Source organism: Ixodes scapularis, unplaced genomic scaffold, assembly GCF_016920785.2.
Source record: "Ixodes scapularis isolate PalLabHiFi unplaced genomic scaffold, ASM1692078v2 PGA_scaffold11__112_contigs__length_91849675, whole genome shotgun sequence".
In the NCBI taxonomy this organism is placed as follows: domain Eukaryota; kingdom Metazoa; phylum Arthropoda; class Arachnida; order Ixodida; family Ixodidae; genus Ixodes; species Ixodes scapularis.
Window position 1 is genome coordinate 5,268,243 of NW_024609837.1, and position 25,654 is coordinate 5,293,896.

General features: G+C 44.9%; 1 protein-coding gene across 1 annotated transcript; it reads right to left on the reverse strand.

The window, feature by feature from the left end:
- Positions 1-932: 932 nt before the first annotated feature.
- On the reverse strand, positions 933-17,239 carry LOC120844666 (papilin-like). Its single transcript, XM_040216575.1, has 6 exons — positions 17,197-17,239; positions 16,014-16,208; positions 12,746-12,925; positions 10,076-10,252; positions 7,618-7,788; positions 933-1,159 (listed from the first exon to the last, which is right to left on the reverse strand). The coding sequence occupies exons 1-6, from the start codon at positions 17,237-17,239 to the stop codon at positions 933-935; spliced, it is 993 nt and encodes a 330-aa protein (XP_040072509.1).
- Positions 17,240-25,654: the final 8,415 nt, after the last annotated feature.

Sequence of the window (25,654 nt, forward strand, 5' to 3'; positions counted from 1 at the left end):
GTGACAAGGGGTGTAAGGTTTACACCCACTTTTTTTAGGAAGTACACGTATTGGGACAACAAATCCAGGGACTCAGCGCTTGGCTGACAAAACGGAACGTGGCGTCAGCGTTCGGCTGGATTTCGTGTTTTCCTGTGAGCAGGATTATGGTTTCTTCTATAACAATCCGACCAGCATGAACAATGCAGCATGCACGGTGCTTAGTTCAGCCCAAAAGCCGAAGTGGTTCAGGCTCTCATACTCCGACGACTGCTTTCGGGAGAGATCCGGCACTTAAGCTCACCTCGTTTATTGCTAGTATATTTGCATTACACCGTGCTCCGCGCTCTATCGAAGAAGGTGTCATGAACATGCCCACAAGGCCTGTGGGCATGTGCAAAAGGCCTTGTGTTGGGTAAACACCGAGTTGTGGGAGCAACAAACGGGTCAGCGCGCCCCCTATAGTTCGATCTCCTCGCCATGCGTCACGCTACAGAGCATTGCGGGACCTCGTGCGTAGTACCGCAAGCAACCACCCCTCGCCGCATGGACGCCGCAACGCACTCAAATGCGTTAAAACGCGATTGTGCGTGTGGACCTTTAGCGTCTTATTCTTGACCTGCGCATGGACTGCGTTCAGAGTTTTGTTGTTTCTTTGTATTTGCCTCGTGATCTGGGATTTCCAACCAGAGGAGCCACGCTTCTACATGTGTGACAGTTTAAGACGCTTAAGATTGCACTACCCAAAAACAAATCCTAACAAGTCCCTTTTCGCAGCACCCCCTGGGTAACGCAGGACGCCTATGGTGGTCCTTTTCTGAGTTTCTATAGTCGCTGAAATCTTAAAAAAAACGTAAGACGCGGTGAGTTTTGATCACCTTACTATATATAGTGTACATAGTGTGTCAGCGTTAACGTTTCATTAATAGGAGCTATTATTGATATTGTTCTCACTAACTCCTGAAGCCGGTAGCAAGAGCAAAACTTATAGACTTACCAATGCAAAGTCTTTGACATTCTTTGAATGTATAGAAGATGTTTGTTTTTCCGTTGACTGTGCGCTTTGAAAATTGACTTGTACGTACACATACGTTTTTATCAATATCATAATAATAGCGAGTGAATGCTCCTTTCCACTGACTCACGTCGGGCTTTTGCGCACAAGGACTTGTTGGGTTTTCTGGAAGGAAAACAAATATGTGCTTCGTTTTCATTAACAAACCCTAAAATATTTGAACGTATAAACCTGAAAGTGCATGTAATGAACTAGAATGCACACACTAGCATAAGGCTAGCTTATAGTGATGTGGATCATGTTAGAGACGGTAGTTTGAGTATGTTTCAATCTCAGTTCACGAAATGTTTCCTCCAGTACATTGTTTGAAATAAATCTAATGTGCGCATTTTTTAAAGAAACACCTGTTTGATTAAATTGTTTTAGACACTACTATGGAGTTGTCAATTTTATTAGTCGGGTGTGTAAACGCAAGGTTATATTACGCTTCAGCAAAGCACTAATTGAGATAACCTAGGTAGCACTTAAAAAAAAACTCCTAACTTTACACAAGCTGTGCAATCCTAGGGTTTTAACCGTGGCTCAACACAGTTTTGCTCCAAGGCGTTAGTTTCTGCCAGAGTACTTTTATTTGGCATTTATATGGCTTTGCTTTGGCTCGCCACATAACATCCGAGCAGCTTGCGGGCGGCAGCGACGACGGCGACAACCAGACGGAGGGCTGCTCCCCTCGCCAATTTCTTCCTGCACGGCTCGCGCGGCTGCTCGGCGCCGTGAACTTGGGTCCGACGCGCCCGAAGGCTCGAACCCCCGCACTCACTGCGGCATCCGACACCTGAAAGTTGAGCGTCGCTTCGCCGTCAGTGAGTCGGAGAGCCTTACTGGGACACCAAACTGGCGCTGGACACCACCTGTGAGGGTATCCCCTCTCACCTGTCCTCCGTCGGGCTTGAAAAACTGGAGTGCCGGCGTTTGAGGAATCGGCACGACTCGTACGCCTCCATCCATGGGTCCGTTGCTGCCGGGGATTTTGAGAAACTCGCTAACCCTGCCGTGTGGCCGAAATCCTGCCCCTTTAAAGCTTTCAAAGGCGCCCTTCGACAAACCCTTCTCCATGTCTGAAAGGGCGCTCCCACGACCGACGAAAGGTGATGAGTCACGTTGGTTTAGTTAATCGAAACGTCCGCGGCTCATGCACAAAGAGACGAATGTTTTTTTGTTTTCTTTTTTATAACGTTATCCTATCCAATTATCCTATATTCTGTTTAACAAAAACTTGGTTATGCTGTGACATTGGGTCCTCCGATTACTTTTTATTTTATTTTGTGGTGCACCGGCGTGACCGCGACTTGGCAACGCGTGATACAACTGGGGGCGGCGTGTTAGCGGCCGTTGACGGGCGTTTCCGCTCGAAAAGACGCGAAGATGTAGAAACATTTCCCGAGAGTTTATGGGTAGAAATCAAGTGTCCAAAAAAGTACGCCTTTTTATTGGCCTTTTTTACCCGCCTCCGCAAACGACGCCCGACGACCTTCGCATTTGTCTCACTGGCATGGAGAACATCGTTAACAAGTTACACGGGCGTGATGTCTTAGTCTTAGGTGATTTTAAAGCTCCAGGCATCAACTGGACTCAGTTTAATGTTTCGACTGACAAATTTCATTGCAAGCAGAAAGACAATGACCTCCTAAACTTTGTTTCTTTTTTAGATCTTGCACAGCACAACGTTATGCTTATCCACCAACGTAATGCTTTAGATTTTTGCCTCTCAAACATGGATTGCGTGCGTGTAGCCCGAGGTGAAGTCCCTATGGTTCCTTTGGTTAAGTATCATCCATCCCTTGACTTGGTGCTTTCTTTTGATGATTCCTCGGTTTGCGCTCCTATTAAGGCTTCTCTACTACGCATCTTATAGAATTTTTCATCAGGAGACGATGCCCTCCCACCTCTCGAGTGTTGATTGTTTTCCGGGTTTAGAATCCTCTGATGCATATTAACAGGTACCTCTCTTTACGAGATTAACTCGAGAGGACATCAACAGATTCATCCCTTTAAGGTCTTTAAAGAAACCTTGCTTTCCTAAATGTTTTTCTAGTGAACTAAGAAGGCTACTAAAAGGAAAGACTTCTTGCACAGAAAGTTCAAGAAAGGTGGTCTCCCAACGTGGGAAGTAGAATTCAAGAGTTGCAGGAAGAAATGTATGATAGTGTTAAGCCATGACCGCTTGGCGTATCATGCCTCAGTGAAACCTGACCTTGTCAAAAACCGTAAGAAACTTTGGAGGTACTCTAGATCACGTTCCGGGAAGAATATTGTATCGAAAATATTTTTGGATAACCATAAAAGAGTTGCGGAGTGCGTGCCTGAGCTGTTTGCAGATCATTTTAGTCAAGCCTACAAAGACAGTACCGTATGCTCCTACGTCACGTTGGCTCACTTAAATTAGTTCGGTGACCTACTAAGTTACATTAATGTCGACAAGGCATGTGTAGAGCTAGGTAGTAAAAAAAAATGAAAGCCACGCTGTCTGTGGGACACTATGGAATACCATCTGCAATTGTCAAAACATTTCATGATATAGTCACACCTATACCATGTGCAATATTTAACAACTCATTAAGGTGAGGAATATTCCCTGAAAGGTAGAAAATTGCCGTGGTCGTTCCGGTTCTAAGGTCGGGAAAGGAAGGTGATGTTCTCAACTACAGAGCAATTTCCCTACTCTCTTTATTTTCCAAACTTTTTGAAACAGCCATTCATCAATTCTTGTCTTTCAAATTTAGAAACTTAACCCTCGCTAATTAGCATGGGTTTATGACCGCAGATTAACGACTACAGATTTTGTAAGCTTTATGTCTGCCGCATCTTATGCAGCCTGCAACAGAGGTCAGCTAGACGGGGTTTCTTTTGACCTAAGCAAGGCATTTGACGGTATAAATGATATGATCCTATTATCAAAGCTTTCAGCCTACGGGGATTGTGGCAGAGTATACGACTGGTTTCAAAGCTATTTGTCAAACAGGAAAGCGTACGTTCGACACAACATTATGAACTCTTCATTGTACAGGACAAGTTCTGGCGTTCCCCAGGGGTCCGTCCTAGGTCAACTCCTGTTCACAATTTTTGTAAATGACGTCTCTGACCCTATTTCTAATTCTTTGTTCCTGCAATAGGCTGATGACATTAAAACTTACAAAGAAATAGTTAGTTGAGATGACTGCGTTAGGATTGAGGAAGATAAATATTTTTTCTTTAGGAGGTGGTCAGCCAATAAATAGTCCTCCCTTAAGCCGTGCTAAAACCAGGGTTATGACATTTCCTCAGAAGGCACAGAATACATTTTTTCGCATATAGTATTCATGGTGAACCTCTCTCCCGGGTATGTGCAATGGAAGATCTGGGAGTAATGTTCGATCCCAGCCTGCGATTCTCTAGTCCCGTAACATAGGTTCGTTAACCCGTCTCTGCGCACGCTGGCTGTTTCCTTTCGCCCAACGAAGCACTTCAAGCATCCTTCTGCGTTTCTCGCGTTGTACCGCTCCATATCCGTGCCCTAGTTAGAATGAGCCTCAGTTGTGTGAAACGGAATCTCTAAAACTAACTCATTCCAAATCGAACGAGTTCAGGAAAAGTTTATTTCCATTTTTAAACATCGCTACCTTATGAAGGATGTTCGTTGTTCAACTTCCGACGCAACGTTAGAGCGTGTTGACTTGTTAAGCCTGCACCGGTACCGTCAGAAGTCGGAACTATTGTTTTTGTTTAAAACGTTGCATGGTTCGATTAATTCACCAAGCCTCTTGTCTGAAGTGTGCCCTAAGGTCCCACGTGCGTCTTCTCGGAATCAATCATCCTTTTCTATTTCCAAAACTTTTAGTTTTTTAAGCCCATTTATATGACTGACTATGTAGTTAGCTTATTTTGCAACAACTTTTGTTGCAAAATAAGCTAACTACATACAGTGGGCAAAGTAACTAAAAACAACACTAATTTACACTTCACCCGTGACACCTGCGATATCGGCCTTCGCGAGTGAAACCTGTTCAGCTTTTGACTGAGAGCGCGTGACTGTGTTCAAAAAGAAAGAAGACGAGAAAAAGAAATCTCGGCGACGCTAGAGTGTATTAGAAGGAACGAGTGGTTCGCATTAGCCGCTTTTTATGAAAAACGCGTTTCCTTCCAACGCCAAGCTCGACCGGCACACTAGTCAAGGTCACAGAAACGATAGAACGCAGGACTATATTTTATGCAACCTAGACGTCAGGCGTCACATCAATACATACCGCTACCGCGACCTGACTTGTCACAACGCATGCGCCATCACGACGACGCCTTGAAGTCAGCGTCGTCATCGACGTTGAGAACCTGCGTTACACGACATCAAGACTGCGTTCTGACGTCATACTGCGTTAACAACGACGAAAATATCAACGTTGATTCTGATGACGACGACGACAGCGTCACGGGACGTCAAGATGATGGCGTCCTTGTCAATGCAACGCCAGAAGGACGCGTGGTGTCAGTTCATTGACGTCGTTGTCGACATAACGCAACTCGACGTCACGAAGACGTCCCGTCAGCTTCACGACATCCACGTCATCGTCGACGACGTTACGCGCCGTCAAGGCTTTGTCGTCACGTTGATGTTCACGATGACGTCAGGACAGCGTTAACGAGACGTCATAGCGATGTTTGACATTGCGTGGAGCGTCGACGTCAACGTCGGTATCGACGGCCACGTCCACGTCGTCCTCGATGTAGCGCGCAACGTCATGACCGCGTTACAGCGGCGACTTGATGTTGCGTAACGGCGTCGTTCTTAACGCGACGCGATGTCACGACCGCGTCGCAACGGCGACTTGATGTCGCCAAACGGCGTTGTCCTCGACGCGACGCGATGTCACGACGGCATTACGACAGCATCTTGGCGTCGCGTAACGTCGTCGACGACGACGTCGTGGCGTCGTCGTGTTGTGCTGCTTTGCGGACAGTGAACGGAACGAGCTGAACGCCAGCGGAAGGCGAGCAGTCGGATCGAACCGGACGGATCAGACGAGACGATCGCCATAAACTGACTGAGAATCTTCAAGTGCAAAAATATTTACGTTTATTTTGTCAGTGTTAATACAATTTTGTGTTCTGCTAAAGTTATCGGCCATTATTATAACGACGACACCCACTCACTCTTCGAATCAGAAGCAATCGATACAAGTGTTATAACCAGTACTCTGAGAAACTCGATATTTTTATCTTGTGCTACAGGGCATTTGTTATTTCTATTGAACACCTGTCCGGTGTGTGAATTATGAATGTGGTTCACTTTAATATTGATTTCGGAGAGCAAAGACATTGTTGGCTGTGTGCTTGTGCTACTGCTTCGTATATTATTCGTTTCGAGTGCCTCTCAAACTTGTTTTTATGTTACTGTAATTTCTCATAATTGTAAACAAGAACTAGAGATTCTATTTTGTTATCATTCGGCTCAGTATATGTCGGGCATGATCATATGCAGTTACTGTACAGTGCATTGCTCTTCTGTATTTGTGTGCTTTATATCTTCATTTCCATCCAGTGTGCAAGTACCACGACCCCAAGGTTGTTTCTGGGCACTATAATAAGCATATTGATTGATTCCATATTTTAATTTTAATGTAAAGCGTCCAGTTTAATTTGCAGATTTAATGGGAGTTCGTTAAGAAGTATTAAGGTTATGTCAGTGCTTTGGAATTTGTGGCACATGTAGTATCTCAAAGGAATAACAGGCGCTTGTAACATGCAATAGCAGAATACGAACATTAAATTGACAGTATTCAATATATGTATAAAATAAATCGGAACTTTACACTCTCGGGCAACTCTAGGCATGTCGAAGATACCAGAAATAATTCTTCATCGAACCCTGTCCAAATAAAATTATTATTTAAGCAGATAAAACCTTCTACGCACAGGTACTTTCTGAAGACGCACCCGGAAATGATAAAACCGGGATCGACGTGTGTACACGCACACAGACGGGCACGCGCCAGTGTGTTGCTATTGCTGCTACGTCAGCCGACCATCAGTACCGACATCTAATGGTGTTCATAAAATAATGACGTCTTCATTATATCTCAAAGCAATGTATTAAAAAAAAAAGACGTTTACAACTCCCTGTAACGCCGAATGAGAGCGCAGCTCTTGAGGAGGAGGAGGAGGGAAGGGTACTGAGAGGAGGGTATACCCCTCCTCCTCCTCGCCATCATCTTTCAACCTCCTCTCCTCCCTCTTCCCTCCCCCTCCTCCTCTTTCCTCCTCCTCCCCTCCCCTCGTCCTCCTAACTCTCCTCCTCCCTCCTCCTCCCACGTTGCATCATGGGAAATGTCCCATAATGCACCGCGCAGTACCCTCGTAACGTCACTCGTGACGTCACATGTGACGTCACGAGTCCCGCGCCTTGCATTGTGGAACATTTTCCATAGTGCACCGCGCGGTTACGCCGACGGCGACGCCACTCAAGCCGGAAACGGGCACCTAAGAGCTGCGCTCTAAAAGAAGTCATCTATATGTATAAGCTCTACTTATATCCTGGATCGTCTAGCCTCGCATTTCATTTTTGCAATCTCAAAATAGACATAGTTACTTACTTGCGCAAGTCTCCCAACACTGCTTGTGTGTATCAAAGCTGTTTCCGCCATCGTCGCATCCCTTAAACTGTTCACACCTTTTGGTAAGGGTATTGTACCCATACTGATATGCCAGATATATGCAGGAACTTATATTTTGTATTGGCATTCCGCACTTGTCTTGTACAAACCCTGTATATTTTTAAGCCATTGAGCAAGATAACGCAATGTTTCAGAGTCTTCACATATTATTAACACAAAGCGGACTCTAACAAAACCAACAAACAAGAGTAAACCACAAAGCTCGATTTGTTGCGGACGAGAATAGAGAAGTTGAAAAGACAAAAAGAAAGCAGGTACATAACTGTGCCTTTGAATTCTGTGGATTTCGCGTTGGATTTTTATTTAACCATATTTATATCTGGTCAAGCCTGCCGGTCACAGTAGTGCTTCTGAGCCATGTAAATGGTAATACCGCATTCTGGGCCGCATAGGTTCATATAATAGTTTTCATTGTTCATCGTAAAGCGCCGTTCGCACTCTTGTAACCGAGTAAGACCGAGAGAGACCAGATCGGTTTTTAAGCATCTTGCGACGTCTTATGACCGGATGTGTTGCAGCGGAGTTGGTCCTAAGAAATCGCAAGAGGCTTAAAAACAGGTGTGGTCTCTCTAGGTCTTACTCGGTCGCAAAAATGTGAATGGGCCTTTACTTGGTTGCAAGAGTGTGAACGGCGCCTAAATGCTATACTTCATACAATATTCGTTAAACTAGTGCAATAGCCTGAACGGCACTTAAATATTAGACTTCATCCAATATTCGTTAAAGTAGTGCGAAATAGTAACAAGTTCAATGCCATTTTCTTTACACGGTAATTGCTTAAGTCTTGGAGCGTCAATTTGAACTGGCTATTGCTTACTGTTAAACGGTTCCAACATGCAAGACCACCAACAGAGATGGAAGAGCGGAGATTGACAATAATGACCTAAATCACTCACTGAACTCTGGCGTTGCGCAGTGCTAGTAAGGGCTTAAGGCCATAACTTAATCATATGGAACAGCGCGAATTTTACAGGGACAGAGGAAGGAACTGGACAGGATGAGCGCTGACTAACAACTGAAAGGTTCATTATCAGAAAAACACGAAGAAAACATACAACACTACTCTCCAATCACGACGGAAATGCGCATGCGCCTCACAAAATTGGGTACTTTCTGTTACACAATTCGATATGAGTCCTCCCCGATCTAAAAATTCTACCTCACTGTCCAGCAAATTCAAGGAAGCCTGACTCACGCAGGCTGGCCCCTCCTTCTTTATTCTATGAGCTTCGACAATCTCTCGAGCCTTTTGGTCCCTGTGTTTATACAAAACAATGGCCTTGTCAAGTAACGGTGTACAGGCGCAGTCCCTCCAGTGTAACGCCAAGTGGGAGCTAGCTGTTCCTTTAACAGGAACAGCCAGCTCCCACTTGGCGGTACACTGCAAGGCGAAGGGTTCCTGCGTAGACGAATGGCCGACCAGCCCTTCTTGTCGACGCTGGAACGCATTGCTCTGAAAGGGTGATATGCACCGTCCGTCGTTCGACCACATTTAGAAAGGGTCGGTAGTTCGATATCGCCATTGGTCTTACTGCACCGACGGGTTCTGTGACCACTCTTTTAATGCGCAAATCTGCAGCACATTAATGTGAATTTTGTTTTTTTAGGACGCTTAGAGCTCGTAATTTGAGTTATGACTAAAGACCGAGGATGTCAATAGTCACTTTAGTGTATTTTATGTGAAGGCAGTTTATATTGACAAGTAATCTACGTTGCAAGAATGGCGGTTATTCCAGCTTTACCACAGCTGCCAGGAGCACCTCTTCTAGTTCAATCAAAAATTAACTCGCTGATCTCATTTTATCCCTTGTATGGAATAAATTACAAACTTATAAAACTGATTTGCCGTGATACTTAGAGCAAACAAAAGAAATATTCGTATAATTCAAATTTTTTTGTATCACATGACCTCGAGCCTTTTCTTTAACGGAACAACAAACATCGTTTCACTAACCGTTGTAGGTCAATATTTTAGTAATGGCAAATATCGCACAGTTAGGTAGCTGGAGCCAAAGAAAGGGTTAAAGGTAATTGTTTGTGCATGCGTTCATACATTGGGGATTTAGTCTGCCTAAATAACCAGCTAAACTTTCCGCTACAGATGATAAACTTTGTCAAATAGATACTAATTCTGGGTGGATTACCCCAAAATCCACACCATTTATACGAAATTGTTTGACCCATAAAACTCTTTTTATACGTTCAACAAGGTCACTTATTAGTCACGAGAAACTGGGTATTTCTATGTCTTGGGTTTATGATCAAATGGAGACGGCAAAATATGGTGGCAGAATAATGACGCTATTTCACGACGATCTGAAATTAATCACATTGTTTCCATCTCAGATGAATAGAAAAAAAAAAACTGTAAACTTACTTCCACATCGCCGGTTACATTCATAGAACGTTCGAAAGGCATTTCCTTCCCCGTTTGGGCACTCGGTTTTGTTCATTTCTTGACATTTAAGTGTCTTATAATTGAACCAATACCACTTGGCGTCTGTAGGTGTACACCCGCTCTTAATCCCCTTTGCGCAAACTCCGTAATCTGGAACTTAATGGAAATTTTATCAGCACCCTAAACAAAATGGTAATTTAGTTGTGGGTGTTGGGAGAGGAGTGAGAGGAGTGGGTTTGTTCACAGATGATTTCAAGCATATAAAACAAGCAAGAAAGATTAAGAAATCTGTAAATACCCCGAAGGAAAAATCCATCAATGTAACACTGTTTGGCAGTCAATGTTGTCTAGTGGACCGCTGACTGTGCCTGACTGTACGTCAAGCATGTCTGATTGGCCAACAAGTTACTCTGACCGACAGTCAAACTCCAGTCCGACCCCGCTTGTCGGCTTTCTGATGGTTTCCTGGTGGCAGTCGGCCGCCGCGAAATGCCATCAGGATGTCCTGGTGGTGATTCTGACTGTACATCGATTGTCTCTGACTGTACGTCAGAAAGCTTTGACGTGCAGACAGAAGTACGGTCAAAGGACGTAAAGTTCGTTCGGATACCACTATTTCGTCAAATCTATGAATACGAAAAGTAATCTATGCACGAGAAAACGATTTCGGGACGTGAGCCCATAAAACCGCTGATGTTAGAGATGTGACACGCAACCGACCGACAACCTTGATCAGAAGCCCGCCGAAGCCGCCGTAGCGTCGAACACGACACTTCGCACTTCGCTTCGCCCATAGAGGCTTCGCCGAGCTTTCATAAACGATCGCTCTCGACTCGTTTTGTTTGCCCGCTTGCTCCAACCTGTTGATCCTGCCCGGGCTCTACAATGTCTTATGTTTTAGTAGAATTTTTCTCGACAAGAGTCAGCCTGTTGTGAGTTCCGACGATGTAAGGGACTTTAGCGGTGTAGTTGAAGACGACAAGGTGTACCAGGTCTACTGGGCCGATGACGCGCGAACAAAAGGATCGTTCTACGACGCGAAAGTACTCTACATGGCAGGTGAGTAGAACTGAAGTACGGCGAGTGATGTACGAGTGCTTTCATAACATGCTGACGACTTAACTGCATTTGCAGCCGAAGCATCTCGTATAAAACGAATAGTCAAATCGAGTTTGTGTAGCGGTGGCGTAGCATAGCGGTTAAGGTGTCCGATTTGTACGCAAGCGGTCGCGGGTTCGATCCGCGGTGGTCCTCCTTTTTTTTTTTTTTCTTTTTCTCGAACATTTTGTTTTATCGAGGCATTTGGCGATATTTATGAGTGCGTATAGCTTTACTCTTATATAAATGCTGCCCTTGATGATGAAATTCCCTTGGCAGTGGCAGTCAGACGTCATCTGATGGACCATCAGATGACGTCTGATGGTCCATCAAGTTCCACCAAGGCTGCTGACTGGCAGTCAGTGTCCCAAATTACGTAGGTTGATGAAATTTTGCAATAGGGACTCAAAACGTTTCAGTTAAACATATAACCTAAGCAGATAATTATACCAATACAATTCTCGAATACCGCTATATACTTGATAACCAAACGTGATTCATGACATTTTTTAACCCTTTAGGTTTTTTTTTCTGTTAGAGGCATCACCATTTTTTTGTTTTTTTTTTATAGATAGAAGATATTGAATTAGAAATTGAAACAAAAATAAAAAAGCACCTGTTTTTAAGCCATATTTATGATAGTAGACATTCCTCAATTGAATGCTCTTTGTGTATACAGTTGTTGGAATATCTGACATCGTGATCCGTCCATTCTTTCTTTGTGGGAGGCACCCGCAGCGTGGTTGCTACGTCTGATGATCTTTGTGTTTCTGGCATTGCTTGCAGACAGTTCTGCGAGCAATGAACTACACACCAAGGTCGTTCATTCGAGCTTCCAGAGAAATGCCCTTTAGCGACTTTCGTCCTCGAGACAGGGCCGTGATATCTCTAAAATGAGTAGGGAAAATCAAAAGAGTGGGGTCCCATTGCTTCTAAACTACATTAGGGTATTCGCAACTTTAGGGGAGGCAACGCCACACAGCGAAAAAGACATGGTGTATATACGTGAGGAGCTACCGCCTCTCCAAATGTGTAGTAAAAACTTCCGCAACCTGGCGGTTAATAAGTGAAACAGAGAAATGGAGGGAGCATGCTCAGGGTTGCAGTCGCGAATAAACAACGCTTGTTTATGTATATGTGCCTGAAGTGCGTCATTAGATATTTTAGTTCAACTTTATCTTATTCTCTTAAAGTTGGACATGCTTAAGCACTCTGCATATTATGAAAATGATTACTTTTATATTATAAGTATTTGCAAACGCGATGCTCTCTTACATGATTTATTGCAGATACGCGTCGATCCTTCTATGTGTACACTGTTGCATAGGCTGACATGCACCATCCGGGTTTACTGATGGCCACAGGTAATGCAACGAGCAGTAGATGATTTGAGTGTCTGCCTATTTATTAAACCGAACGTCGCTTGTAATTCATATACATATGAGTCGAAATAAACTATGAAACACAATCTACATCCCATACCTAAGCTGCAAACGCTACAGTAATTTAATTTCCCCGGCAGCTATTGTGGGTGTACAGTGCTCCCCTTACTTTTACACATTCGTTCGCATTCCTGAGACGAGTCGAATATGTTCTTGCAAGACTGAATAGCGCCATTCCATTGAATTTGGACACACTGCCCGTTCGAAGATCTGTAAGTCCACTTTTGAGAGCGTGCACCTTTCCCGGGGTTGTTTGGAGGATTTTCAAAGCAAAAACCTGGTACGTCTCCTAGGATAGCAAAACATAATCAATTTAACTAAATAGAAAAAATATACATGATCAGTTGATTTCTTGTTTAAGTAACAAAATAATATTATATAAAATGAGATGCAGCTACACAAATAGGAGTGATAGCAGTGGCATGAACTTACCTGGTGTCCAAGATCTTGGTGACAAAACCAGATGCATCTGATGTAAAACACTGTACCCCTTAAGGTATTTTTATATCAAAGATGTAATATTTTCTGAAGCAAAATCCTTCATTTTTCGTTCATATATATATAGATGCGGTATTATTAAGACCTCAATTATATTTGTGACCTTAGTAATGATATTAAGCATAAGCATTATATTCCTCATCATCTTGTGGAGCTCAAATTATAGCCCGATATATTTACAATTATTTAACCGAGTACTGTGTAAAATATTAAATTGTGCCAGACGTCTCACGCCTAAGGTTCTTGTGTCTCTAAAACTACGCAGTTAAACGTTGCCAATAAACACATCTTTGTTGATGAAAATACCGAATGCATATTGGAGTGTAAAACACACGAAGACAATGAACATTTTTTAAACTGTTGGAACACCTTTTTTATAAAAGTGTCCAAAGCCGATTCCCCCTCCTTTCCCACAAGAAAAAAACGTTAAAAAATTATGAGGATGGCACAGTTGGCAACCTTGAAGCATTTTTAAAATCCCTTAGTGTGGCGCTCTTTTAGAGCTCTAACACATAGACCTTTTTACTCTGATATGTGTCTGTTGCTGCTTTCAGCGTATTGTCTTCGCTTAAATATCTCCTATTTTTACGTCTAACATGAGAATATTTGCGAGTAAAAAAAAAATATGTCGCCGAGATTGCCAATGTAAGGTATTTCGAAAAGAAAAGCATTCTGTGCTCTCGCTGCAGAACGCTGGGATTTAATCTTCCTCCGCGTCTGTTTCGCTCTGAATGAGCATCGTACCAGTGGCAAAGGTTCGTAGCAAGAGCATATATCGGTTTCATGTTCGAAATCTCTAACGCTCATTTTTATTTTGCAGCGTTCAGAGTTCATATTTGTGCTGCGACGATGATTATATCATTGTCACGTTCATTGCCCCGGTGCACTTTCAATAACGAAGTATGATATGCTTTGAACTGAGCCAACTTTTCCTATAAATGTTAAAGTAAGTTCGTCAATCTGGGGGTTTAACTGCTGAGCTTAGAAAACATTGATGTCACGCGATACTACAACCTCACACTCCGATGTCAAGTAATCTGACATCATGTCATGTCGTGACCACGCGGCATGACGTCAGATCGTGGAGCACAGTGTCACTGCGTGAAGTCATAAGGTCACGTGACGGGAAGTCACGTGGCAGAGTGACGCAGAAGGGTATGAACCTGGGCGAGTTGGTTGTACGTTGTAGATCGTTAAAAGCGCTAAAGAACACGAGGGGCAAAGAGAAGAACGGCGTGCACCGTAGAGCGACGCTTGACATGATGTCACGTGACGTCAGGGGACATGATTCGGGACGAAAACGCAAAGTATTTTTGGTTATGGCTTTTATGTTCGCTATGTAAACAAATAAATATATATTTAGCTGCATGTTTTATGAACCCTCTAAAAAATTAGGGATATTTAATGGCGGATTCGCAACGCAGACATGCAGAATACCCGCAACTTTGGTTTCTACGTGTGGGTTCCGATATTTATGTCCTCTCTTTCGATCAGTGGCTAAGATGTCATTGTATGCTGCTAACCAGCGAGAACGTTCTTAAACTAATGTGTTCTAACTCGTATCGCGCTGTTGCACCATGTACTCTGTCCGAATCTCACGCGAGATTGATTGTGGTCATCAAAAACTTATTAAGAGCAACGTATGATAAAGCACAGTACCTAAAATAGGGACAGCCGTACGTTATCTAAAGTAATAGCAAAAGTAGCAAAAAGTGTTAGAACAAATCCCCTTTGAAGTGAGGTAAGAAGTAAAATCAAATTTAACTCGCACACCAGTACAAAAGTGACAAAATTACGAACATTTATGCTCATCGTACTGATTAAAGGGTTAGCGGATTGGTGCAATGGAGCTGGACAAGTGAATGCCACCTAGAAAACGAAGCCTTCGCATTACGTCACGTTTAATGTACCTTCTACTCGCTCCAAGTGAAAAACAAGCTCCAGCTGGACTAGAATATATGAGGAGGGAGAGTGTATATGTGTCTTTATGTTGGAGCGCACTCCTATTACGCTCGCTGAGAATCGCGGAAAACGTATTTAAGCAATCTTAGGATGTTCTCGGAGCGATCGGTAGGCGTCGTTAACAATACGACATCATGTTATGGAGAGGCTAGAACAGGAATGTCTCAGGTCTTGTCGTGTAATTGGTATTAAATGTTTTAGCGAGTTTACTTTTTTTTAAAGCATTGAACACGCTGTTTGATTGGGGGTCTTTGAAAGTCAGAGGGTCAGAAACATGTGACACGTTAACCACCGCTGCCGCCTGTGTAAAGCAAATGTAACCTTAAGCAACGAAATAAAAAAAATAATATTAAAAGAATGTTTAGAAAACAACCGGAAACCGACATGTCTTGCGGCAAGCGCGCGGTACAGGCCCATAGCACCTAGAAGACAGGGCCTGCGCATTGCGTCATCATTGGTGGATCCTTGCCACGCCCCAAGCGGCAAACGTGCTCATGCTCAACGAGACTACGCCGCACAACGGGAGACGCGCAAAAAAACACAAAAAACAAAACAAAAAAAACTACGGATTGGATGAAGGCAGACACAGACCGGTCGCTTGTCTTGGCGTCGCCGCGTGTGAGCGTCACGTTCGCAGTGAGAAGCTGCAAGGCGCCCTGCCCCGACGATAGTTAGGCGGCTCTGCGTGGACTTACTAGTGATGAAGTTTAAAGGAGATGAGTTGGGGGAGAAGATAAGGAGGGAGACAAGGAAGAAAGGAGCTGAGAAGACAAGGAGACATCAGAGACATGGAGCGGAGATGACAAGCAGAAGAGGAGACAAGTACCGGCTCTTGTCTTCTAGGAGGTATTACTGGCGGAAACATATAAAGAACACAATTGTGGATTCACATATATTGTATATTTCATTAGACTCACGTCTGCACACTTCATTACACTCAGATTGGGATGAGAATCTATTTTCGTCAGGACTTCCAGGCCCTCTATACACAGTTGGGGAGCATTTTCCGGCACTGACTTCATAGAACCATCCAACGGCGGGCATTCCGACTTTCATCTCAGGTTTGAGTAAACATACGCTTGTGTTACGCCAACGTGGGCAATCGGAGGAACCTGAAACGAGTGAGGCATTGTGTACTTAATGTAAGTTCGTAGTTTTGAGGCTTTCATAAAGTTTAAAAAGCATAAGAAAGCGCAGCCAAGCTGATGAATCACCTCCATACTTCAACCCATGTCAAGGCAAAGAAATATAACAACGGACATACACACAACACACCTCAAGACGGTGTGTGTGTGTGTGTGTGTCCATTATTTTTAGTTTTGCGAGTCTGGGGTTGGAGAATGTAATTGCATAATGTTTCGTTTTTGTTGCATGTGTGAACAACTGGCAGTGGCAGGATTTTACACCCGTGGGAGCAGCGGTATATTGTTTTCTAGTTTCAACCACTTCTGGCCGCCTCTCATTGCAGCGCCATGCTGCAATGCCGACGGCTGACTCCTCCCAGTATAGAAAAGCTCGCATTAGAAGCGGTATACAATCTGGGGTTCATCTTTTAGATGGATCCCGTCTGACATCAACATTATCAATAACAACGATCCTCAAAGTCGTGACATATTTTTCAACAAAAAAATGTCTCTGACAGCTGGTCTCTAGCCATGTATGGTTATGCATACTAATGGCATAATGAATGCTTTTTTTTACCCTTATCTTTTATGGTATTTTAAATATAAGGTTATCAAACTATAGTTCACGAACAGCGAAAGTACAGGACGTTCTATTGAATAAAAGGATCCATCTATCTACATCTGTCTTTAGTGCAACGTATCAAATAAGTCATTCGATGTACCTACGGGTTTCGAACTGCCGCAACGCGTGTTGTTGGGCAAACTGGGAAACTCAAGCGAAAACGCTCATATTAAAAGCCCTTAAAAATGCAGCATCTACTTTTATGCGTATAGACCTTTCGTTTTTAATGCGGAATATGGGGGGGGCTGTATTTATTGTTAACAGTTTACGCTTGAGAAGCGCATTAATTAACACTATATAAAGCTTATATCTTCTGCAATGACTACAAGCCTTGATGTCATAAATCTGGTTTACCTTTCGCAGCAAGAGCGAGGACCAGTGTGATCTTGAGCAGCATATTGCAACGTCTGCAGGATCGTCAGAAGTAAAGCCTTTATGTAATGTTTGAAAAATGACAGCGTCTATGGAATATGCATTTCCTGTATATGACGCATATCACGACGTACGAAGGCAAAGACCGAACAATTAACGTTCCAACCACATGTCAACGGAAATAGGAAATATACGCTTTCAGCACTTCGCAGCGGCTGCTTACGTAACACGATTTCCGTGTTCCGGATTCTTTTTCAGGAATATTTTACATTATTCTTCGTTTTAAGTCTTTCAACATCATTTAAATTATTTCCACTGATGCACGCACTATAATTATTTTCTGAATGAAAAGAAGCATGACCGAAAACGAACAAAACACACTACAACATTTCCTTCAAATATAGAATAAGAGCTGCCATTAAATTTCCGGCCACCATAAAAAAAAAAACTTGAGAAATAAAGTATATTTCAATATTGTGATAGAAATGTAATTATTTTGAATACCTGTATACCGGGTGTTTAAGCCGAAGCCTGACATAAAATTTCTAATATTACCGTATTCGAAGTAAATGAATAATTTTTTTCGGGACCGCATTAATCGGGATGGCGGATGTCTGAAAATGCGCGATACTTACTAATTACTTTTAATTATTTAAAAATGGCTAATTACATATGAATTTGTAGAGATGGACATATGGCTTAAACTGGAAACTTGCCGAGCGTCATCAAAAGCCATGAAATTATTCATTTTTACAAAGACTTTCAGAGCGCCAGAAGCGTAGTAGTGCGCTAAATTCACAACTCGTGAAGCAGGTGCAAGTTTAGAAGTGCGACAAGGCGCCCGCACGATTTTTCCGTCCCTCACTAGAGCTCTACCCTTGTACCTGCTGCGCGAGTAAAACTTTTAGCGCGCTACTGGGCTTCCGATGTGCTCGAAATCTTCATGAAAATTACTGATTTAATAATATTGCCACGTGCGTCGCCGAGCGAGCGTTTGCGTGGTCAAATAATTACCGCGCTTTGCTGTTGCGCGGAAGGCCTAGGTTTGATTCCAGTCGTTGGAATGTTCTCTTATTAATTTTGTTAACTTGGCGTTCTCATAAAAATTGAGAACATTCTCGACTGATCGAGTTCCCAATTTTCTACGCGCCAAACGTTCTACGCCGAATGTTCCAGAAACCCACGCGGGTACATAAGGGACTCTGCGTGGCGAGCGGAGTCAGTCTCGCTCCAGTCTTCGCTCCTGCTGTTACGCCGGCTTCGACGCCCCCGACATTCTGTTGTTATCCTCTGTTCCCTTTTTGTTTTGAGCACAAGTTCGCCCCATTAAACATTTTGATATTTCTCAGTTATTCTTTGTTTCGTCACCTCATCATTCGCGAAATTTCGGTGGAGGTGAGGGGAAATGCATGTCCTTGCAGCGTACTCCTCCGAGGGCCCGCAGTGCAAGTCCGACGACAAGCCCACGAAGATCCAACGAAGGCACTACCGAGACTCGATTAAGTCGTCGCACTCAAGGCCTACACTCGGAATTTGGACTTTTTCCACCCAAAACCAAGCAGCCAACGAGGCCGACGATAAACAACCAGACGTCACAGACATCGCCCGCCGCCGCCGTGGTATACCTGCCCGTCGCACCCCGTACTCCGACGCCTTTCGACGGGGAGGTTCATGAGGATATTGAAGATTGGCTGCAACACTATGAACATGTAACCCGCCACAACGGTCGGACGACTGAGCAGTGCCTCGACAGCCTCTACTTCTCACTTCAAGGCACTGCGAGTCACCGGTTTGAAAACCATGAAGCCTCCTTCACTACATGGCAGCCCTGCGTTGCCGAATTGAAGCGGACTTCCATCAACCACCACCGTCGGCAGCGGGCAAAGAACCTGTTTCAAACAAGGGCGCAGGGCCCCATTGAAAGCGTGACCAGCTTCGTTGAAGATGTCCTGTGTCTAAGTGCCGAGCCGATCCGGAGGCCGCCTAAGAGAAGAAACTTTGCGTCCTCATATGTGGCGTGAAGATGAAATTTTCGGAAGCCTGGTTCGCAATCCCCCGACGACCGTCAACGCTTTTGTGAATGAAGCCACCGACATCCAGCGCGCACTGACGGCCTGAGCAAGCCACTTCCAACGAGTCACCGGCGCGCCTACTACTTCAATCGTTGCAGCTTCTTTACTGGACCTGAATACCAGCGGCATCAACAGCCTTCGGGAGATCGTCCGGAATATCGCACGGGGAGAGCCCCGCAAGATCCTTCTCCGACGTGAACCCCTAGCGCCGGAGTACCCCCGACGCCAGGAAGATCGGACCTATGTTCGCCTAGAGCAAGCTTTGACAAGGATGACCGACGTTTGGCGGCGGCTGACAGCCGACCACTGTGCTACCACTGCGGTAAAGCTGACCACGTCTGCCGGAGGTGCCCATACCGCCGAATGGGCCTGCGAAGTTTTCCGCCGAGCGACCCGCCACCCCCCCCTTGGAGAGCGACCAGGAGACATCAAGGAGTACGTCCGACGACCCCTGTCTCCGGTGGTGACTCCATCCCAAGGTTTCCGTTCGCCTTCGCCTCGATGTGCGCTTCCGCACTTCGGCCGCAATCGTCGGGACAGCTTGTGCCCCCATTTCTCGTCGGAAAAACTAAGTGCAGCCACGCCTGGAGGTGACGTTACCGAAGACAACCGAAGTAAAGAACCTTCAAGAACGACGGAGCGCTCCACCTTTCCCGACGCTACGCATCGCAACGACGCCCATGCAACGGTGCCTTAGAACCTAAACGTTATTATCAGCGGCCACGACGCTTCGGCACTTGGGGACACCAGAGCAGGCTACTCACTCTTGAGTGGGAGGCTCTCTCGCCACCTAAGAAAAAGAAAAGTGACAACACCGTGGAAAAGCCCTTAAATACAAACCGCCCGGTGGGCACCTCATCATACCATTCGGCAGATTCACTGCTCGCGTCGAGAACCGCGGTGACACGTGCCCTGTGAAGTTCGTCGTTCTGCAAGACAGTGCGAGGGATGTTATCGTCGGAATGAACTTTCTCTGGGAGCATGGCGCCGTCATCGACCTCCCAGCGAACCGGCTGACGCTACGAAAACCTGTTTCCCCAACGGAGGAACACAAAACAATGTCATCCGCGGTCCGAGACCTCGCAAGCCACGTTAAGTTACCGCCGCGGTCGAGTGTTTTCGTACCCGTCAGGATCACCGAAGCTTTCTGCGGCGAAGTTCTGCTCGAAGGGAGCCTCCAGTTGCTTCTAGGATGACGAATAGGCGTCGCAAGAGGAGTTGCCGAAATTTTGAATGGGCGCACTGGGGTCCTCGTGAGAAACGTCCGACAAGAAACGCAACACCTCACTAAAGGCGCAGCTGTGGGCACGTCGAGGAACTCTGAAACTCCGCCGAAGTCGCTGCGATTACTGAAGAATCACCGCCGCCTCAGCAAGACTGTATGTCGCCAGCGCAGCTCGACATTGACCCAAAGCTTCCGGGCCCCAGATTACGGCAGCTGTGTGACCTACTCGCCGAATACAGCGACTGCTTCGCGACGTCGTCGAAGGTGCGTCAAACCACCGTTGCAAAGCGTCGCATTGTTACCGAGGACGACGCGCTCTCTGTGCATCGATCGCCATTCCAAGTCTCCGTCAAAGAACGGGAGGCCATCTAGGAGCAGTTGCAAGTAATGCTGAACGACGACATAATCCAACCTTCAAGCAGCCCGTGGGCATCTCCAGTAGTACTGGTTAAGAACAAGGACGGAACGCTTAGGTTCTGCGTGGTCTACCGGCAGCTGAACGCAGTGAAGAAGGGGGACGTCTACTCACTCCCCTGCATAGATGGCAAGCTAGACCGGCCGCGCCATTGTCGATATCTTTTATCAATGGACCTGAAGAGCGGCTACTGGCAAATCGAAGTCGAAGAACGGGACTTGGAGAAGACAGCTTTCTTCACGCCGGATGGATTTTACGAGTTCAAGGTGATGCCCTTTGGACTATGCACGGCACCAGCAACTTTCCATCGTGACAGGGACATCGTACTGGCAGGACTTAAGTGGTAGAGTAGCCTCGTCTACGTCGACGACGCCTTATTGCTTTCCGGTGGCTTCGACACGCACTTGCGACGACTCCGAGCTGTTCTCCAAGCCATACGGACCGCCGAACTCACACTCAAGCCGTCGAAGTGCCGGTTCGCCTATGACGAACTGAAGTTCCTGGATCACATGGTTAGTAACGAATGCATTCGCCCAGACGCAGAGAAGACTCGCGCCGTCACAACATTTCCAGTGACGAGACACAAGAAGTCCGTGAGAAGGTTCCTTGGACTCTCTGCCTACTATCGGCGCTTCGTCCGGGATTTGGCAATGATTTCCGCACCACTCACAAACCTCACGAAGGCCGAAAGGACGCCAAGAAGTTCGAATGGGCCGAGGAGCAGCAGCACGCATTTGGCGAGCTGAAGCGACAACTCCAGACACCTCCTGTTCTTGGACATTTCGATCAGAATGCGGAAACCAAGATTCACCCGGACGCAAGTAACGGAGGACTTGGCGCGTTACTGGTTAAAGTTCCTACGCAAATGGGGCACTGTGCAAGGCGGAAAAAAAATTACTGCATGACTGAGCAAGAATGCCTTGCGGCCGTCTGGGCCATCACAAAGTTTCGTCCGTACGTTTATGGGAGCCCGTTCCGCGTAGTCACGGACCACCACCCGCTCTGCTGGCTTGCAAACCTCAAGGACCCGTCTAAATGCCTAGCTCGATGGAGTCTCTGACTAGAAGAGTTTAACATGACTGTGGTGTACAAGTCAGGCCGAAAGCACAGCGACGCCGACTGCCTTTCAAGGACCCCTGTCGAAACACCTTCCGGCACCAGCGACGACGATGACGACGAGTGCTTCCTGGGCGAAGTGAAAATCGACGACATGGCACGACGTTAGCGAGACGATCCCGAGCTGCGCGCACTAATAGAGCACCTGGAAAGGCGCAGGACTACCATGCCACGTGCTTTCGCACGAGCCCTGCCGACGTTCGCCATTCGACAAGGTGTACCCTACAAAGAGAACTTCGGGGACAACAACTTACCGTAGCTGCTTGTAGTCCCGATCGACCTTCGAGAGGAGATATTTCATGCCTTCCACGACGACCCGACGTTCGGGCACCTTGGGTACAGCCGGGCACTGGCCCGTATTCGTGAAAAGTAGTACTGGTCCAACCCAAACATAATGTTGTTTTGTTTTAAAAAAAACACCAACAACAACATTAGTCACTAAAATGAAAATTTTAAAACAAGTCATATCACTAAAATATAACATTCAATGATTGAGATAGTCTGGTGCACGTAGTAGTAGAAATAAAATGTATTTTGTTCGCTCGATGCCTCAGTCTTCATTGAGAATTCCTTGGAACATTTTGAGCCGATCTATCTTTCGCCTCCAACCACTGTGGTTCGAGCCTAAGATATGAGAAATCTATTAAAAATAAATCGTACAGCCTTAGCTTAGACCGATTCAAGTAGATTGCCATATTTTAATGCGAAAGCATTAATGCCCATGGAGTGAGCCACCTTCATCAGCCACGCCAAACGGCAGATAAATTTGTGAAGCTGCGATCTGAGGTCTTCCAGCCCCGCGCAGAAAGCCTCTCAAAACGGCAAGTAAATGAAGACGAAGGAGGCCGTTTCGCGTCAGTTTCAATCAGCGCCACCCCATGGCGCTGCGTGCCCGCGCGCATCCTCGGGGAGTTGCCGCGCGTCACGGACATCGGCCGTGCCGCTGACGGCACGGCCGATGGTAGCGAGGCGCGGAAACCCCCCGGGAACGCGCGCAAGAACGAGATTCATGGTTTCGCATTCAGAACTCATAAGAAATGCTTAGGTGTGCCTCGAGCCTTTTTTTTTTTTAATTTTAAATACGTATCCCATACAGCAGATCTGTACTCTAGGGTAGGCATAACACGGGTTCTGTAAGCGGTTAGTTTGACTTCCAAGGCGGGGCATTTGAGAGTGCGTTTGATGTATTCGAACTTCTTAAGGGCTAGAGAGCAGATGAAGTCGACTTGTTTATCCCATCTAAGATTGGGCGTAACGAAAACACCCATGTACTTAAACTCGTGAACTTTGTTTAAAAGTACATTATAAGTACCACACCTAAAAACAAAGGCGATTTTTTATTTGTAAATATCATAAAAAATATCATTAAAGTTTAAAATCATTTGTCATTTCCTACTCTAATTAATGAAGTGCACGAAAGATTTGTTAAGTAGAGGCTGATTATTATTAGACGTGATGTCATTGCACAGAACGCTGTCATCGGCAAGGAGACGAATATTAACCGGTATGTGTTTTACTGCATCATTAAAATACAAAATAAATAAAAGAGGACTTAACAGCGGTCCTTGCGGCACACCTGAACTAACCGAAGCCTCCGAAGAGATCCAACCGCAATTGAAACAAACTGTGACCTGCAAATCAGGTAATCGGAAATCCAGTCCAGTAAAAGGCTATTCTTAACCATGGCTTGGAACACCAATGGTAACTTGGAGTACGATACATTATCAAAAGCCTTTGGATAATCAATGAAAAGGCCGTCAACTTGCCCTCTGCGATTCAAGGAAGAAATGATGTCATGAGTGAATTTCAGAATTAAAACTTGTGTTTGGGCGAGTTGGTTCATACTGATTTAAAAGATTAAAAAGCGCAACACAACAAGCCCAATAAAGACACGAAGACGACAGGACGGGCGCTAACTCACAACTGATTTTATTAGAAACAACACTGTCACTTTTATACACAAGATCGTATGCCAAACCCACACTCCAACCAATCACAAACTCTCACAAGCAGCTATCTAGAAACATTACTTCTTTCTGAAGCAAAAAGAGAGAAGACGTGCTAACGCATTTGTGATCCTTCTTTTTGATATAAAACGCCTCTATAATCTCTCTCTCGGTCTTATCTTTTGATTTCTTTAAAACCTTTGTTTCAGCCAAAAAAGGCTTACAGTCAGCACATCACCTGCAGTGGTCTGCCAGGTTTTAACGATAGGGCACGCGAGCATAATCTTTCTGTGCAGAACAACGCGGGGGGACACCTGGCAGACCACTGCAGGCGATGTGCTGACTGTAAGACGCTAGCGGATCAATTTATTTTGAGAATGGAGATTGGATATTCGTGCGTTGTGTACAAAATAAAAATAATTTAAACGAAGTCGGATATTGAGCTTGATTGAGGGCTCGCTGACGCACGTTGCTTCGTTTTCTTCTATCGACAAGGTCTCGAGCATCTGTCGCAGATCATTGCGAAGTATTAGTAAGAGGCGGTCAATTTTTTGACCGCCTTTTGAATTGACGTGACATTTCTATGCTTACTTCAACGATTATGCCACATCCCAGGTGGGACTTAGTTCTTCCACCTGGAACCCCTCAACAAGGAACTACGTAACCTTAGAACTAAACGTTTTAAACGCGTTTTTGGCACATCATTTTCATTAAATGATTCTTCCCTGCCACGTGCCTTCAAGCTCTGAAGTGATCTTCCCGAAGCCGCTGTTTCAGTTTCCGATCCAACAATTTTCGTTTAAAGTTAACCACATACATATTAGCTAATTAAATAACGACATTTTTTCCTTGTGAACTGGGCACTGTATCTATACTTTGAATTACATGAGATGTTAAAGGATGTGGGTATTAACATTTTTTTGTGTCATTATACGCTTTATGACACCCAGCTGTGCAAATGTATGGGTCATTTTAATGCGCGCAGTTGTGTATTATTGCTTGTATGGAGTCGGGGTGCTCGCTGCCATTCCTTTGTCATGCTAATCAGACGGTACGGTCCATCTTCATGTAATTCCGACAATCCTACGAAATATTTTGAATAAAAAAATTGAATAAATATATTTCGTGTAATACGCATCTTAAAAACTGGCTGTATCTAGAAAAAAAAAGCAGATTAAATTTCATGTAATGCCGCGCGCAATATAAGGAAAATTAATATTTCATTGCATAAATAACAAACACTTCTGCTATGACGCATTAACAAATCCGTTGTGCGTCATTCTTCCCTGCTTTCGCAGATATGGTTGTGACGCAGTTTCAACGTCTACTGCTAGGGAACTTTCAGTGCAGCTTTTTTTAGAGCGCAGCTCTTAGGCGCCCATTTCCGGCTTGAGCGCCGTCGCCGCCGGCGTAACCGCGAGGAGGAGAACATTTTTCGCTAAATTTAAGAAAACATTATCTCGCTACATTTAGCGGAAAAAATGTTCCTACTACATTTAGCAGAAAAATTTCCCCATCAAATTTTGTGGGAATAATTTCCCGCTAAAATTTCTGGTCCAATTTCCCGCTTAAATTAGCAGGAAAATTTAACGGAAAGCAATCCCCTCTAAATTTAGCGGAAAAACTTCCCGTCTAAAACTAGCGGAAAAATTTTCCATCTCAATTT

Bases quoted from the DNA above. Each gene is read 5' to 3' on its own strand.
- LOC120844666 (XM_040216575.1), bottom strand. From the start codon at position 17,239: ATGCTGCTCAAGATCACACTGGTCCTCGCTCTTGCTGCGAAAG. The intron at 16,209-17,196 runs GTAAACCAGATT...CACTCGTTTCAG, and splicing joins CCTCGCTCTTGCTGCGAAAG to GTTCCTCCGATTGCCCACGT. The intron at 7,789-10,075 runs GTAAGTTTACAG...AAAAATATACAG, and splicing joins ATGTAACCGGCGATGTGGAA to GGTTTGTACAAGACAAGTGC.